This window comes from Plectropomus leopardus, chromosome 18 (genome assembly GCF_008729295.1).
Source record: "Plectropomus leopardus isolate mb chromosome 18, YSFRI_Pleo_2.0, whole genome shotgun sequence".
In the NCBI taxonomy this organism is placed as follows: domain Eukaryota; kingdom Metazoa; phylum Chordata; class Actinopteri; order Perciformes; family Serranidae; genus Plectropomus; species Plectropomus leopardus.
The window spans coordinates 7,281,269-7,300,075 of NC_056480.1; the positions used below are offsets into that span (position 1 = coordinate 7,281,269).

Sequence of the window (18,807 nt, forward strand, 5' to 3'; positions counted from 1 at the left end):
CTCACAAATGGGTTCATGGAAAATGAGAGTCTCCTGTGTCAAATTCTGGAGCTTTTTTTTTCTCTTCCCTCTTTACTCTGCTGCCTCATCCATCAGTTCAGCCATCCTCCACACTCCCAGCATCCCCTCTCCCAAACTCTCACCCCCGTTCCTCTCACTCTTTCTCCATCCAGGCCTCCCTCTCCCCTGTCGCCCCAGGCCCCCAGTCAGGGTTAATTAGCATCGAGTCGAGATGTGTTTAATGGTTAATGTGGTTTCTTCCTGCAATGCCATTCCCTCCTGAAGATTCATCTATCCGCGCAAGCTGCCAAGCAATCGCATTAAGAGCGGTGGCCTACCTGCTCCGCTTTGACTGTCTGTCACTTCGCCTACCTGCAGGGGATAGAGACCACATGCCAAAACCCAGCATGTACATCTCCCCCAATTTCTCTTTCTCGCTGGGATGCTAGATATAGAGTGAGTGGGAAGGAGCTGCGGAGAGACATGGAGGAGAAGGAGAGTGAGGTAGTGCCATATAATAAGAAACAGGTGAGAGAGAGAGAGATGGGAAAAGATGAGAGCTGCAGCATGTGGGGAGAAGAAGTGAGAAAGACAATGTGATAGATCTGACAGGGACAGAGCGAGATCGAATACGGGGGAGAGATGAGAGATGGGGGTGGAGTGGGGGAGGTGGAGCGAGAAGGCAAAGCAGAGGAAATGCTGCCAGTACCTGTTATTCTGCTCTTTTCTGGGTGGAGAAGAGAAGGGGCTTCCATTGCTATGCCACACCACACGGCAGCCGGAGAGCAGGCTGGAGTGGAGGGGAGTGGATGTGAAATTTTAATCACCTCTCTCTGTTTGTAATTTTAGGAGCCCCTCAATCAAAATCAAAAGCATTGCCAGCACTTTCAAGAGCGATCCTTTGACAGGCCGCAACGCTGCTGAAGTATTTAAACTCGAATCTTGCAGCCAGAGTAGAGTGTAATTCAGATTTCTGCATGTGTATGTACTAATACATGCTTATATGACCTATATTCAAATGTGCAGTTGGATTAACTCTCTCTTCACTCTCTTTCCACAATGTTTTATGTTTTTTTTATGTTGAGTTTTTTGACCACTCGGGGTGCTGTGGAGCAGTGTTTCAAAACTGGTTCAGCCAAATGGCAGTCATGCTTAGTGGCAGAAATTCGTGGCATTTTATTTTATTTTTATCCTTGTTATCCCACAATTTTATTTTATTTTTTTAGGTTTAGATTTTTTTCAGTAAATAAACACATAAACAGTCAAGTAAATACACCCCACCTTTGCCGGAACTGAAAAATAAATAAATACATAGATAAAAAAAACCCCTTAATTTTAAGAAAAGAATGGGAGTACAAAAATATAATAATTCTAACAACAGTGATAGAAGTATTAAGAATATGTATTTCAGTAAAATAAAAGTAAGTGAACTGTTAGCACAATTGGAACCACTAAATGGTTAGCTTAGTACAAAACTGTGTTTTCACATATTTTATTTGATTGAGGGTTTAAGTAAAATCCTTTATTGGTTTCTATTGCCCAAACCTCATTACCAAGAAGTTGTAAAACGTACATAAAAAACAGAATGAAATTATTTGTAGTGGGGGAGATAACTATTCAATATATCTTTTTTTTCATCAAACATTTTTCCAATGCAGCTATTCACGTTTATTTAAGACCAAACATTGGTGTTAACTCAGTACAGCTACACAGATATAGAAATCGTAACTATCAGACCATAAAAACGATGTGCATTAAGTGGAATGTGACAAGAAAAAAATAGTTAACACAGTCACTGCGAGAAGCCTTTGTTTGCAATGCCACCTTCACTTAAGGAAGAAGTATGAAGAAACTAATCTCTCACAGTGTTCAGATGGGATTTTGACCCTTTCCTTTACACAGATGGTCTTCAAATGTTGAAGATTCATCTGTGCCCACTTGTAAATCTGAGGAAAGTTCAAAACGAAAGAAACTTCAGAAATTAGTGTCCACAGTTCCTAACTGAGTTTCATTAAAAGTAAACATTATGTAACACAGTGGTAAACATGCCGCTGTCTCAACTTTGTGGGAGTGTAGTTCAGCAGTCAAATTCAGAATGAGTGTATATTTACAAAAACAGTGAAGCTGATCAATTTGAACAATAAATATCTCGTCTCCGGACTGTATTCAATTCAGGGGTTTTGGGTCCAAAAAGATTTGCAAATCTTTTTTTTTTTTTTAATTCAAATTTTACATGTCCTGACTTTTTTGGAATTTGGGTTGTAACTGGCAATTATTTTGGTAGTGTGTGTGACAATTTGATGCTTTTCTTTGTCATACATAATAATATTTGAATTTATGGAATGATGGTCTGATAAAACAACATTTTAAAATTTCACTTTGGGCTCATGGGAATTACACATGACATATTATTACAACATAATTAATGAAGAAAATAATGGGCAGATTAATTAACAGTGAACATAATCATTAGCTGCAGTCCTGGAGAACTGCCTTTCCCCTTTTTTAAATAATTGTAAGCTGAATCGTGTTGTTTTTTGTTTTCTTTTTTTACTTTTGGTTGGAAAAAAAGCAAGCAATTGTAGCTTTCACCTCAGGCTCTAATTGTGATGCATTTTACGCTATTTTGAATTTATATAAATGATAAATTGAGTAAAAACAACATCAACACAACACGAAACGAGGAAATAAATCACACAGAATTGGAGCAGTCTTCTAGATTTGGATGATTTTTATGATGTTTTTATGTTGTGTTGTTTTGCAGTATTTTTTTTTTTTAAAAAAAGATGTGTTTGTGGTAATGTGCTGTTAAAGGTAGCAATCTGTCAATAAAAGCTGCTATAAATAATGGAGGTATCAAAACATTCATATTTTTTTTTCTGGGAAAGAAAAAAAATCGTTCAACATGCATGTCAGGCCTCAAGGGTGCAATGAAATTTGAGAGGAAAAACTAAATGTAAACAAAAACATTTATTTATAATTAAAGCTTCTTGGGGTACCTTAAAGCTGGGAAGACATGGATTATTAACCCCGGAATAACTGTAGAATCAAGCAGACAAAACACAAAAACATCTTCACTGCCATTTTCAGGTCCATAACCTTCTTTTGTCCTTTTTGCCTTCACTTTTGCATAAAATTGAACACTGCCTTTCACTCATTGTTAACATTTTGAGTTGTCTTGTCAGTCTTGACAGATAAGGTGAATAAATGCTGTAGACTGATCAAACTACACCGTATCTGCAGCTTTAGCTTGTCTAAATTTATAAGATCTGTGTGTCTCCTTTAAAGGATGAATACTTCATCGATCCTCGAGGTAAAAATGTCACACAGCAGCCAGTAAATATTATATGACAAAGTCAGTCAGGTGGAAGGTGTCACATGACTGCACTTTGACCCATCAGTGGAAAAAGACGACAGTGAGCAGTATTTTATTAGACAGTTACTGCAGTGACATGACACGCACTGACCAAAATGGGGAAGTGGTAGTCCACCGACAGGCTTTAAAAATACATGTGCATACATCAGGGGACATAAGGGAGAAGTTTTTTAAAAATGGGACTACTTCTGTACATCTGTTGATTTTGATATGATAATATAGTCAGTATAGCTGATTATGATATGTCTCTAAGTTTAAATTTTTGTCTCAGCCAGGGTATGTGAAGCTGTCTAAGCCTGTGGCCCTGTGGACCCAACAGGACGTGTGCAAATGGCTGAAGAAACATTGTCCCAATCAGCACCAGATCTACAGCGACTCCTTCAAACAGCACGACATCACAGGTACTCTTTTACACTGAGGCGGCAGTCTCTTAGCAATAAAGCTGCTAACTAGAAACATATAGGGTTTTAGGGCTTGTCCCCATAGAATAACCCTCTTGGGTTCCTGGTAGAACTTTTAAAGATTCCACCTATGAATACCAATCGTACGCATTCTCATTGCATAAAAAGACAGATGTTGGCAGGTTTTTTGTGTAGAGGGAATGAGGCTGTAGTGCTTACAAGAACCCAGCCATACCCCTTTAACGCCCAAATTACTTCAGGTTCTTGAACTAGTTTTGGTCATGATTCCTAAAATCTTGGTGCTATCCAGTGAACCAGCCTGTGTTTCGACCAGTTTTGAGTGCAATCATTTTAATCAAGAATGTGTCATCAATGGAGGGCGGTTGACAATGCACAATGAAAGTAAATAATAGAAGAAAAATCACAGATTATATTGATTACCTACAAACTTTTTTTCTGTTATTACAGCCACTGATGTTGTCATGGTTCGCACTTCAGGTCAAGGAAAACCTGAAAACCAACTTTAGGGTTTTGCACCAATTTATTTTTGGTCGAAATGGTTTGAATGGTTCAAAATTAGGTGCGGGGGCTTAAAAATAGTCATTAACTTCATTACCCATAGATCTCTCTCCTAGTAATCATGGTGTCTGTTGCATTGGTTAGCCAGAGGACAAAGGGACCAAACTTGTGTTTGAGACTCTTTTATGCCACCACAGATCTGGTTCAAAGCAACCCACAACACTAGTGGTTCACTATCACGGTTTTAGTTGTGAAGGTTTTGAGAAATCCCGACTTACACAGCCTTTATAATGTCAGTGGTTTAGTGTGATTGGGAACAGAAACTCTGTTTTAAATGCCAAGTTCCTCATAAAAAGGAGTAAAAGGAGAAAATAAACTCACCATTGGTATTGTACCATATGAGGTTGTGGTAAATACAGAATACATGTAAAATACATTGATTAAATGGATTCCAGATACATGTACTTTTAAAAATACCATTTGAAACATGAGTAAACATTTAAGTATTTGAGGGTGAGGATCTTTCAAAACCCATGCTTTCAACTCTGTCTTCCCATATGTTGCTATTTAGAACCTGAGCCCTACAGGAAGAATCTTTTTTAGAAGATTGTCTTCCAACATCCATTTATTCTGCAATTTATGTTTTTTTGTCATGAAAAACACAGGTTTTGTACTGCACCTGTTGCCAGGTGATAAGTGGTTGATGCTTGCATTTACGTTGTTTGTAATTACCTGATAATCTAATTCACAAACACTTATGATTATTTAAAGTGAGGGTCAAAATAACTAATCGGGTGCAGTATTTTGCTTTGCAAGTCGTGTATCAGGGAATTCATATTTGTGACATTTATAACCAGTCAGACACTGAGCATTTAATTGCACAAAACAATATTTTCATATCGAAAGTTTCCAGTAAAATGTGTTGCAGCACAGCTCATCTGCGTCTTCGCACTCGGCTGTATCTGTCATTTCTCATCTTGATGAAGCCAGATCTCATCCATAAGATCCCAGGTGCGCTCTGCACCCACTGTCTGCCACCTGCAGCCCTGCCACCCGGCCTACCCGTCTGTCCATCCCTGCCTTCCCTCTGTTGGCGTCACCACTGACAACAGTTGCCACGTCAATCATCTCCCTAACGAGGCTGCTCAAGGTCACCCCAGTGCTAACGACACTCCGGTCCGCATAGTAACAGACGACCGCTAATTGCCATGCACTCTTCCTCTCAGAGCACGACTGATCACATTAATATGTTTATTTGTTGCTTTCGAGGACCTCGTCGACTTGGTGACTGGCTGGTGGGATGAATCGCTTGGCGGTCATGATGACTGGCATAATGACTCACGCTGCCATTTTACCCTTTGATGCATTTTGACTTTTATACGTTTGCATGGAGGGTTTTGAGATTTAGCATCCTCTGTTTAATGGTCTGAAAATATGAATCTCGCTGCTTTTCATTTCAAGTTGCGAATATATCTCATGAGCAGTGTGGAGGTCCAGGAGATAACCCACAGTTCATTGCATGCTTGCTGAACCGCTGCTACATTTTCAATCCATCTTCAAGTGCAAGCATTTTGGAAAGTTTTCTCTTCTTTTTTCTCAAACATTGATGGATTACTGAACTGGCTCACAGGGCATAGGCTCTGACACCCAAAGTGTCAGAGGACTCGTGGCCTTCACTTGCAACATGTCACTCACATACTGCCCAGGAAGAGACTCAAAACAACCACAAAGAGATACAAAAATGACTTCAAAGACACACAAAAATACCTCAAAGACACAAAACAGCGGCAAATAAACACAATGTAATCTTGATAAGACACAAAATGCTCTAAAAAATCAACACATAATGACCTTAAAGAGACACAAAATCATTTTAAAGAAACGTATAACAACCACAGAAATGCATAATGACTACAAAAAGACGCAGAACAACCAAAAAAAGACAGGAAAATACCTTAAATTGACACAAGACAACAAAATGTGAAACATGAAATTACCTCAAAGACAAACTAAACAACGTGACTACAAATATTCCCTTAAAGAGTTACAAAACGACCAAAAAAAGACAAAATTACATCAAGGTGACAGAAAAGGAGTCACAAAATGACCTAAAAGAAACATAAAATGAATTCAAATAGAAACAACCAGAATAGTACCTTATTAAGACACAAAAGGACCTAAAAGAGACTAGACAAGGATGAAAAAGTGCCAAAAATACCAAGGCGCCAAAAAAGTCCATGTTTCTTGCTTCTGGTAGTGAGGGCTTTCGCTTATCTGTGCTCAGGGAACCACCACACATATTCCACCCATGCATTCAAGCTACAGCAGAAGCACTGCTGCAGTGTCTAATAACTCGTGACACGAGTTGTATTTTTCTTCTCTATAGAGTTTATTTATTAATTTGCATGTTTTGCAAAATGAATTATTTGCAGGAATAATTCAAATCAAATACAAGGCACATACACGAGGAGCACTTGGAGAGACTTCTACTGAAGAAAACAGTCCTCTTATCACATCTGCGCAGTGTTTGTTGCATAAAAGAGGAATCATGTCAAGTGCAGTCATCCAGTCATTCAGTTGGTAGAATTCTCTCAGGAGGTCCATATCTAATCGAGGAAAATTAATCTAACTTTAAGATTAAATGCCTCAGTGTTCCTGATGAGCCTAACGCATTCAGTTATGGTCTGTAAATAAATTATACTTTCTCGTATTAGTCTTTCAGTGATTAAAACATTAGAACTAAGCCTCCTAATGGTGCATTAACTTAATGACCTATGTTTGTTATTAAGGTGTAATGATAAAACAGGATAAAACAAGGGAGGAAAGGGTTAACCAAATATGCACACAGACACACACATGCTTTCCTACTGGCACAATTAGGAGATAATGACATGCGCGAAACCTGCAAGTAATTCAGTTTGTCTTCACATCGAGCATTAATTAACAGAACCCAATTAAAACAGGCCGAGCCACACCAATTGGGCTCACAAGGCAATTTGCATCCCAATCAATCTTTGAAATATTATGCAGATATTTTTTCTGTTCCTGCACCCTATTAGAATAAACAAGAGGGGAAACAAATGATGAATGGAATATTGTTGTGGAATACAATCATGCGTAGACAAACAAACAGTGAGTATGAATACATTTATAAGGGCATGCAGTTATGCATCTGAGAATATCTATTTGTTCACTGTGCTTGTCATACACTCACTGTAACCCTTGGAAATTGGGAATGTGTGTGTGTTTTTGTGCATGGATAGGCCTTATATTTTTTTGGGTTTGCAGAATATTGGATTCCCCAGGCCATAGCCTCTCTTTGACTGTATTTTCTGTCCACAGAATACTCTACTCTGTTCGTCTGCCAGCAGTACTCAATCTCACTTGTCTTGGCAAAGTAGTCATCCCTTCATAAAGTACCGAATCAATAAACGGGTCTCAATTCCAGATCATAATTCAAACAGGCGTTTGTGTCCTCCCTCCTTTGACATAAAACAGCGGCAAGGGAAATGCATTTTTACTGCGTATCAGGGGCTGGTGCAACATTTTAACGTCGGATGACTTCAGTATTCAGCAGCTGCCTCCCTGCTAGGCTCCTGTAACCTCAGCCAAAGAAATCAATGTTTCCCATCCTCCCTCCAGCCTATACTGCCAAGAAACCCTCTCCCTCCCTCAATCTTCACCTCCCACCCCCAACGGAGACGGCTGCGAATTTGACTTTAACACCCAGCTGTCATTAAAAATGCATTAAAGCATATTAAGGCGTAATTAGATATTAGTCCCTAATCCGTTGTAATTACAAGGACGAAGCTCTTTTGGTGGGAGAGTAGCTTGGCATGAAAAATTAGTTAAGCACACAATTTCCGATACCTTAGATGTAATCAGCGCAAAAGGTGTGATGACATAGGTAATCAAAAGCAAGAGGATGGAGGGAGGGGGGAAAAGAGGGCGAGTCATTATTAAGTTATATTTTCTGTCAGAGAAGAGCATTACATCACATAGTGGAAATTCAGAGGCTCTCGAAAGGCATACGAAGACTGAATTAGATGCAGCTGTAGAGGCTGGCTGCAGGGGCAGCTTTACAAACCTTTGGATCGGGGGCACATTTGTAATTTCCAATGAGTAAAAATGTGTTCACGCACTTATTTGAAGCAATGGTTATTAGGCAATAACAAACTGTTCATTATTATTTATATTCAAATAATTCATAATTTATTCATTATTCAGAGCAATAATTGATTGTCCAATTAACAACTTTAAATATTATATAACGTAAGATAAAATCACTAAAGAGCTGCTATTTACATCTCAAAATAACCCACAGCCACGGATGGATTATGATTATATGTATTGATGGAAATAACCAAGGACCAAGTAAACATCTCCAGTCAAACAATACCTGGATTAGGTCCTTGTTTGCTGGGTGTCTGATCCCGGACTGTCCCGACTTTAACAGATTTGCAAACTTTGTTTTGCTGCTGTCTCTGGAGCCATTCTGCTCTGGGGAACGATCAGTCTAACGTCTGCTTGGTCAGCACAAGCCAAACATTTACAATTATTTACCTTTATAAGAGTGAAAAATACATCTACATAACTTTTCACCTGCTCAATACAACGCGCAAATTCTTAGTGTCTATACAATCGATTTATACCTTGAAAAAATATTTTAGATTGATACAAGGCACACTGGAAGGACAGCTTGCTATTTACCTTTCGATGTAGTATGATTACAGGAATATAAATCCATGCATCGATACAATGGATGTATTGTTAAACCCCTAGCTACAACCCATACAGACTGTGCCGTGGTGAAGTCGAGCGGTGTGTATTTGACAGTTTGCAGTTCAGCATTCCAAGATGCCACCGAACCATTCGAAACAATGGCTATTCTGCGTATTTCTCCGTTCACATTATGGGTATCAATTCAATGTATCACTTTAATAATGTAATGATATTTATTTATAACACGCTTTTCAAAAACTGTGTCAAAAAGTTCTTCAAAAGGCTGCAAAAGAGAACAGACAAAAGCTGCGGAGCCCTGACTCCAAAACTCTCTGTTCCCTTTAGATTTGAGACACTCCATGAGTATCAGTGAAATCTTAAAATCTACTCTGAAACATACTGGTAAACAGTGTAGAGTGATCACGTCTCTAGGTTCTGCTGAAAAGCCTGGCAGCTGAGTTCTGTACAGTCTGGAGTCGATCAGTAGGTTTTTTTTGGTTCAGGCAAGGAAAGAGGCTGCTGTAATCCAGGCATGGCTCCTTACTTTAAGGGTATTGTTACTGGTATTGCAATTTTTTAAATGATCTGCACATGTGGACTCTATAGCCTAGATTTGACACTAAATGTAAACTTTTTAATACGCTTTTTATTTATTTGGCAAGTGTTTTTTATTTTGATTTTGATTTTTGGGACTGAAAATGATTTAAAAGTCATTCTACTGTCACTTAGTGATATTTATTATGTCAATCTGTAGTACAGGATTATATAGGGACAGGGGCGTCGAGGGTAGGCTTTTTGTCAGTACCCCAAGAATACTCCCTCTTTTTCACAGCCTGTTGGCAGCGATGAAAGATTCAGAACTGCACTTTGTCTTTGTTGTGTTAATAATAGTGAGGTCACTTTTCGTTGGGTCAGGGCTATGGAATAATAAATCATCCATATTTTCTCACTGCATCTGAGCCTTTCTTACTCTCATTCTTACTCTCATTCTTTTTAAAGTGAAAAAAATAAAAAAAGAAATGATCGGTTATCGGCCTGAGGAGCATGCAATTATTGGTTGGTATTGGGCGTAAAAAATCCGTATTGTGCATCCTTACTCAGAATCAGAATCAGAAATACTTTATTGATCCCTGAGGGGAAATTACTCCCCTCCCCTCCTGCATCGGAGCAAGACACCAAGACTGAAAGAGATACAAAACACATTTTGGAGACGTGTAGTTTTGATAAAAAACAGACACGGCAGTACGATGTGAATTGGGACTTGATCTTGCAGAGCAGAGTACTTCTACCATCCAGCCGTTAAACTGTTTTTCCTCACATAGGAACCCTCCGATAAATGAATAACCAGTCTCATTACACCCCTTGATGTATGGTGTCATAAGGCCTTACTGTGAATAATTAATAGCCTGTAGTATTGGTGGTTTAATGAAGGGTGGCCTGTATCCAGCAGCCCACACTGTACCACTTCAGTTCTTCTAAAGGTCTGTGCCCAGCCCCCCTCTGGTTGGTGGATCCATCATCCCTCCACTTTGAAAATAACAGCAGCCTGTGCCGCTCTGGCCATGAGCTCCTCGTCCACTGGAAGGTCTCACGCTGGGTACAAAATGTATATTTGATGAGCCGCAGAAAAGGATGAAAGGTGACAAACGCTATTTTTGAAAAACCGGGACGAGGGCATCCAGCAACACACGCCTAAACAGCACTTGAGTGATGAGACAATGAATTCTGCAGGCGCCACAGACTGCTGTCATAAAAGTGCTGCTGCTTAATAGAGGAACAGGCATATAGTAAACGAGTCAAAGGGACTAACATGGCTGCATATCAACTCAAGAGCCACAAAACAGCTCCGCTGGTGGCCATTGTTTTGTGTAATTTCCAAAAGGGAAATTTGAACAGCTCACTGCTGATGAGCTGTTTGGGGGACAATTTGATACGCAGACAGAAGGATTCGTGTTTAATGATGCCATTGGCAAGGTGATTATATAGCAATGTGTAATATGAAATTAATTACTGCTTTGCCAGTTGCATGTTTTGGAAATGTCGTCCTTGCTTTTCCATATGGAGAGTTTTGAAATGAATCTTCAGAGACTGTGAATGACGTGAGGTAGAGCAGTTACATAAACAAAGTGTAGTTAAGCTCATTATACAGTATAGACTCCAAGTCTCACTGCTATGCTAAAAACTGAATTCTACTCTTTGTTTTTCCCTTTTTTTCCAAGTACGGACTGCCTGTATAATCACATACAGAAAGAATGAAAGCCTCAACCTGCCAAAAACGAGAAAAATTGACTCTTGATATTGAAGTCATTACAGCTCATAACCCCAGTGAGCCTGTTGTAATGATCAGAGCAAGAAAATTAGAGATTTAGTCTAAGACAACCTCACCGCTGCTCTGTGGTTATGTGATTACAGTCTCAATCACAGTAATCTTCTCACACTGTGCCGAGGACGACCCACTGGCCAGTATGATTCAGCAGCATAGACCAGGCAGTGCCTCACTGAAGCCTTTAGGCAATGTGTGGAGTTTACTTTTGGCTTCGGCAGCTTTGGTGCCTTTGTTGCTTGTTACTCCACAGAAAGTGTAAATCATGCTTGTGGTATATTTCAAAACTTAGCAGGATGCAGTATGGCTACCTGAAAAACAATGATTGTGTCCAAATTCCATTTAGGATTCTAACTTTACAGTATATTAAAATTATTTATGATATAGGCTGAGATATTTGATTATTCAGTGACTAGTGTCATTGCCCAAAGACATTTGTATAAGCTTATAGGCTCACAATTTCCCCCTGGGGATCAATTAAGTATTTCTGATTCTGATGAATTGAAGGAAGAGGGGCCCTTGTCTAACAACTGTAAACTATTTAACACCGAAAGACCCCAAAATTAGCAAAATAAAATGTATTAAAAAGTAAGGCCTACAAGAAAATTATTTTAAAATTAGCACACAAAAAAGGAAAAGAAAAAACAGGGAATGACCTGAAAACAAAGCTCAAATAAAATAATATTAAACATTAGTAATAATAATACTAATATAAGAAATGCATTTTCTTTTTTTGCCACGCAATTAAAGATTTAATAAAAAGATGTAATTAATTTTTGTAATTAATTTTCACATTTCAAAGGTGTAAATGGTTGTGAATGCAGCACAAGAAAGCTGATGTCAGTCCAGGTTTCAAAAAGTTAACGTGTTAATAGTTATATACATTTAGAAAATGATCTCATTTTAATGGAATGAAATCAGATAGTCATTAAAGAAAGAGAGAAATGTAATTATAACGCAGTCAGTAATGGAATACTCCAACGGAAACAAAAGTGCAGTATACAAGTCCATCAATCAAAGGAGATTTCAGCGATAACATGACATGATATATTTGATCATAGCATCCCAGTTATAATTCTACTGAAAGTGGATAACATGATATTGAATCATCTCCTGGCTGTACTTGTTATTTCACTAGTAAGGGACATGTTATGTGATGTATTGGCATATAGGCGCTCATGATAGCATCATGACAGTTTGCTTTAATCACAACCCGAATCATAAAAAACGTCAAGCGTGCACATTTATTCTCTGTTCACTGTTACGGGTCTGAAATCGCAGCCAGAAGTCCGTCCATAATGACCGCTGAAATTCAGGGTGGAGTGTTTAACTCAGGACAGCTAGTTAGCTCGGCGGTAAACCTCACAGTGATTTCAGTAATCTAAACCGACTCCACAGCGATCAGAGTCCCAGTGAGCTGTCTACAGGTTGTTAGCTGCGGCTAACCAACAGAGGTGCAGCATAATGATCCACAAACTGAAATAGATCAGTAGTGGTGGAATCAGCATGAGGCTACTGCTGCTGTGACAAGTGGAGGACTGAGGCGGCTTATTATCTGTGTGTGGGTGTGTGTTTGTGTGTGTGTGTGTGTCTCCCTCTCTGGCTGGCTGGACTATTTTCATTACTTCCACTGAACCCTGTTCTCTCCAGGATCATAACCAGCCTCGTCTCCTGCAGTCAGGAATAGCATTAGCATCGGATCACAGGTGCTAAGTGGATGCAGTAGCCTTTTAGCTGCAGGGCTACAAGCAACTCTGTGACTGAGACTATCAGTCACCATTTACTTTAAGGAACTGTGCGAGCTGCTCGATATCACAGTGAAGAATCTGCCCAGTGCTGCCACACTCTGTTTGTCATCGTCAGCTTATTGAATCCGAAGCTGGTAGCCTACTTTTATTCTTAAGGGGGGGATCCGATCACATATGGCAGCAAGTAGTAGACTTACAACACTCCCATCACTTGTTATTTTGTTGCTTGACAGAGTGCAGTGCAGGTTTGGGAGTGCAGTTCGCCAGATGCAGCTCAGTGACATTCATCCCCCAGAGGACACACATATGGGCACACAGCTGCGCAAGAGATTTGAGAAATAAGTGTGGAAGATTTACCTGAGGAGTAGCAGTCATAGAATACACTGTTGTAGCCGTATCGCCGGCCTCGAGCACAGCTGCCACAACATGTCAGCGTGATTTTTGATGTTACAGGGAGAGGAGGGTTAATGTGCTGCCTTTGTACTGCTGTCCATACCCATGGCACACACACACACACACACACACACACACACACACACACACACACACACACACACACAGAGACAGAGCTATTATTAGTGTGGTGTTTTAGCTCCATGTGCAAAAAGAAGCGCAGGATCACTGTCTGTGTTCATGTGACCAGTTGGCAAATATCTCCCAGTTTGCACTTGCTTTCATATCTGATGGGTCCGTGAGTGTGTGTGTGTGTGTGTGTGTGTGTGTGTGTGTACAGATGCACTTTAAGCTCCCATTCATCAAAGCCGTGGTTGACTGTGCCAGGCTATAGCTGTAGATTAATCTGCTTCAGCCCAACACTGCTGCTCACCCACCACTCATTAATCTAACTCCCAGGGACAATGTGTTTGTGTGTGTACTCACATCAGTGTGTTTCTCTGAAGTATCGGTCTGTGTACATATTTGGTTTGCATGTAAAAAATACATTCAGTACAATGCAGCTGATCAGGTTTTTTTTGTATGGTTACAATGTAGCTTTTGTTTAATAAGAGATTCAAGATTAAGTGGCTTTATTGTTATGCAAGCATATTGAAATTGCGTATTGTGTCATCCTCAAATGTTGCATTATATTAAAGGGCCCTGTCTTACTTCGGGTGCAAAGCATTGCTAGTTTCAGACCAGTGCAGTAGACATTTCCATGGCTGGCTCCTGCAGGTGCACCCATAGCTGTATAGATCTTGAGGTGTGGTCCAACACATTCTCTCTCCCAACTTGTCAAATACTGACGCTTGGTCAGTGGCCCTGCACAGAAAACTATCATACGCTAATACTTTTTTTTTTTCTTCAGTTTTGGTTAAAACTTAAAGTCTTGCAAGTGCTGTTTAAAAAAAGTCTAAAAATGTCTTGAATCTAACTTACCTTAAGCTGCAGGAACCCAGTATATATTCCAGCGGCTTTTTTAGTGGATTTTTTGGAAAAGGTCTGAAAAAGAGGTGGGTATATCACATACAGCTGCGTGTACCCTCAACTACACCACTGGTCAGGCACATGGTTGGTGCATTGTTGATGAGATTTAAAGTCAGCAGAAAGTGATTGCGTCATTGACCAACAAAAACATAGTTTAAAGTCAATGGCCCAGTATTTTCTGTTTATTTACAGTAAAGGGTGCGTTATTCAAATAGTTAAATGCATCTACATAGGCAGGTTCACAACATGCGCACAGTCTTGCTTTCAACACAGGGAGGGAGCAGCGAGCTTCTGTTTTCCCGTCCTCTGACATCATCATACCACTTTCATTGTTGTGTGGCACTTCTTGTGATGCCACAAGGCGAGGACACACTCACCACTCCTTATCCCCACGCCTACCTAGCTGCAGGGAGCTTTGGTGGGTTCCTGCTGTTGCTGCAGATGGCGCTTTCGTTTCGCACATGGGCAGATCCATTACCTCATCAGAAAAAACACCTCTCCAATTTGCCAAATCCACCATTTAAAGTTGTTAGTAGAACTGAACCACCAACCCAAAATGTTGGTATTTGACAACTAACAATTGACTATCTTATGGCAGAGGTAAACACAGCTTTTTCAAAGATGAATGTGCTTTAAAAGCCAATGGGAGATGACACTGATTAGTTGAGTATGTGTTACACCCAAAACACACCGATGATTAATTAAGGGACAAAGTGCAAAATAAAAGTAGAGGAAGTAGTAGAAGTGCAAATGTTCCTCCCATGCTGACTCTGTCTTTGCACTTTTTAATTAATTAATTTTTTCTGCGATCATTAAAATAAAATACTGATACAGGTAATAGGCAAAATACCAAATATCGGTCCCAATAGTAGGCCGGGACGATAATCTGTCAATTTGCACCCAGATTATGGTGCAAAACATGGAGTTGAACACGCCTTAATGCCCTTACACCATGCACTGCAGACCACGCCCTATAGATTTTTTAAATAGGGGCAAAGACTCCACAAGTATTTACAAAGAATAAGATCAGACACAAATGACATAAGAGATAATAAATGTTCAACAATCAATATGAACTATAAGCAATATTAAATATGAACAAAAATACAACTAACAAGTGGACAAAGTCAGCAGCAGCAGAAGTTCAGTAAAGGTTCAGTATGACGGGTATGGGGAGATGTGTGTTGGAGTGCTGAATGATATGTGGTTGGTGCAGGTGTGGTGCATAAATTACAGATTCTTGGATGTGAGTCAGAGAGGGATTTGCTCCAGGTAACAGCCAGAATCAAGGTAAGGAGGTGGAGGAGAAAGATTTTTAGAGTTCAGTGAAAGCTGCAGCAGCTCATCTTCCGGGGAGTCTGGATCCACTAACCCTCTTATAGAAAGAGAGGAGGAAATTATTTACCTCATTCCAGCGAGAGCAGAAAGGTATGGTAGTCCAGATGCTGTGTGAATAGTTAAGTGACAGTGAGGAAGAGGGAGGCTGGGAAGGCTTGAGGAAAGGTTGGAGGGTGGCTACAGTATTTTGGTATGTACAGAAAGCAGATACATGCAAATATAGTTTGTAGGTCAGATAATAGATTTTCTTCCATTTGTTTTATGCACATTTTTATTTCAAGAGAAGATCTAATAACGACTGGAAACACATTTTTACTAATACACCCTGACGTTGCAGTATCCGCTCCTGTTTCTTCTAATGCTGAAAAGAATGTAGCTCATTCTGCCCTTTCCAACCAGAAAGCCCCCAAAACAAGGAATCAGGGACCCAGAACCAGATCTGAGTACTCTTGACCCCAAAGCACAGTTCCTTTTATTTGTTTGGACACTGAACTGTACCTGAGCACAGCTACACACATTACACATTATCATTGTCATTTAGAGGCCTCATATATTTAATAATAATACATGCACATATATGTAATAATAATACATGTAATAAGAGGCCTCATATATCTGTTTGTGCTACATCTGCTAAACCTCTGTCCTGATGGGTGCAAATTAAAGAGGGTAATGGAAGTCCAGTAAGATTGGCTGAGCTTTCTGTGTGTCAAAGATCATTTAAATTTACACCAGAAACTTACAGTTTTTCCCTAAAGACTTTTGTTTTGCAGACTAAGATTACTAAACCAACAGATCATAGCAAATTTTAAAAGTGACCCAATAAACAAAAACTTTCTCAGCAGACAACAATGAAAATTGTTGGTTTGCCTTTTTATACATAGAATTGTTTGTTCCAAGATGGATCCTGAATATTTATACTGCTCAACTGCAGTCACAGGCTCCCCTTTAAAAGACGATCAGAGAGAGAAAATTATCTTGTCACGTACATAGGATTTAGATTAAAACATTTCATTTTGCCCAAGTTTGACAGATTTGCTCAAAATGTGTGTAGCGTTGGAAATATCGAGAGAGAATAGGAGACAACAGATTCTGTCAGGTGTCAGAGAAATTTGAATCCAATCAATACTCCATCATAAAAACTGCAACGACAGGCCCACAGAATAAGTGATGGAGCAAAAAAAGTCAAAGTGTGGTGATTAAACATATTTAGAACTAGCTGCCTGCCTTAACTTCCCTGCTGTAAAGCGAGGAGAGAACAATGTGTCTAAAATATATGTTTTAGGTCAACAGTTAATGATTTTCTGCCATGTCTTCTTTTTGCCATCGTCTTTTTTGTGTTAACCTACAAAATGAACTGAGGTCTATGTTTTATCATACTGCTGTAATCTTGTAGAATTAACCGTGCAACAAGCCAACATAATACTTTGTTTGTACCACACGGCCCCGCTGTGGTCTTTATGTCAATTTAATATCCTAACAGTGGATTCAGTATTTTTCTATAACTTCCAGGCATTTAACTTTTCTTCAAGAATCTCTCCCTCTCGTTCCTAATTTATTTCCTCTTGACCAATTTCCTCCTCTGTCCCCCTCTTTCTCCTCCTCCTCCTCCTCCTCACGGCCATGCTACACTGCTCAGTGTATTAATTGTGGTTTGAAAAATTCCCAGCTGAGGCTTGGTGGGATTGTCGAAGCCAATGGCTCAGAACTGCAGGGCAAGAGAGTGAAAGCTTGGACTCTTTACAGAAGCTGTTCCACCCTGTTGATACTGCCTCGCCGACTGGAAGCGTTGGCACCCACCGCACAGAACTGGCAGTTTGTCCGCTGTTATCTGCGAGCTGCTCACATTCTAGTTGTCCACTGTACTCCAGCTGCCCACATTAATACTATTCTTGTTTCAAGCTTTTCAAATACCAGGATGGGTGTTTTAACACCTCAAGTTACATCGTGAATGAAGCATTCATGCTAAATGGTTTATACATTTAGATTCATAATTGAGAGGTTTCATTAAAGGGCCAGTGTGTAGGATTCATGGGTATATAAATTGGCAGAGATGGAATATATAATTTAGTAAGTATGTTTTCTTTAGTGTGTAATCACCTGAAAATGAGAATAGTTGTGTTTTCGTTACCTTAAAATGAGCCATACATAGGGAGTGGGCCCTCTTCTGCATAGATCGTCATGTTGTACCATCATGTTTCTACAGTTACCCAGAATTGACAAATCAAACACTGACTCTAAAGAAGACTCTAAGAAGAGTGTCAACAAAACAGATATTTTAAATGCAAGTGTTTTATTGGTTTAAATCACTTGGTCTGTTTGTTTTGGAGAGAAGGAGACCTCAGTGGATAATTCGGCTCACAGTAAAAACCTCCTGAACGTCTGGATTTTAATTAACAAGAAAAAAAGGTGAGCACCGACTAGCAGGTTCTAGACTAGTGTGTTGTCTCCGACTTGAAGAAACACTGATTTTAAACAGAAAACTGCTTTATTCAGTGCTTTACTGGTTGTAATCACCAGGTTCATTTGTCCTAGAGAGGCGGACACCTCTGCAGATAACTTGGCTCCTGTTAAAAACCTCCTGAACAAATCACACTGAAGACATTTTAAATGGGAGAAGTTTCAGCTGGTTGCAATCTGCAATCCTCGCCACGAGATGCCACTGAATCCCCCTAAATCTTACACACTGTCCCTTTGACCCTATTGATCCGTTTAGGTTCATTGAAGACTGTGCCCTCTTTAACAGCTAAAAAAAGACGAACAGAAACGCTCCTTTTAACCTGTTGATAACTCTCCCAGAAATCCAAAATGAACTGACAGGTTCAGATTAATTTGCATCTCTGAATTGGTTAGGCTAAAGATTGCCAGCAGCTGGATTTAGCTTCATATTTAATGAGACATGAGGGTGGTATCAATCTCCTCAATTAACTCTCAGCAAGAAAGCAAATAAGAGCAATT

General features: G+C 39.6%; 1 protein-coding gene across 3 annotated transcripts in view; it reads left to right on the forward strand.

Moving 5' to 3' along the window:
• The window catches only part of samd12 (sterile alpha motif domain containing 12), a 140,682-nt gene that overhangs the window by 35,854 nt on the left and 86,021 nt on the right, over window positions 1–18,807 (forward strand). For all 3 annotated transcript variants that reach the window (XM_042505968.1, XM_042505967.1, XM_042505969.1), the window contains exon 3: window positions 3,648–3,777. In XM_042505968.1, coding sequence (XP_042361902.1) covers window positions 3,648–3,777 — 130 coding nt within the window. The remainder of the gene's footprint in view (window positions 1–3,647; window positions 3,778–18,807) is intronic.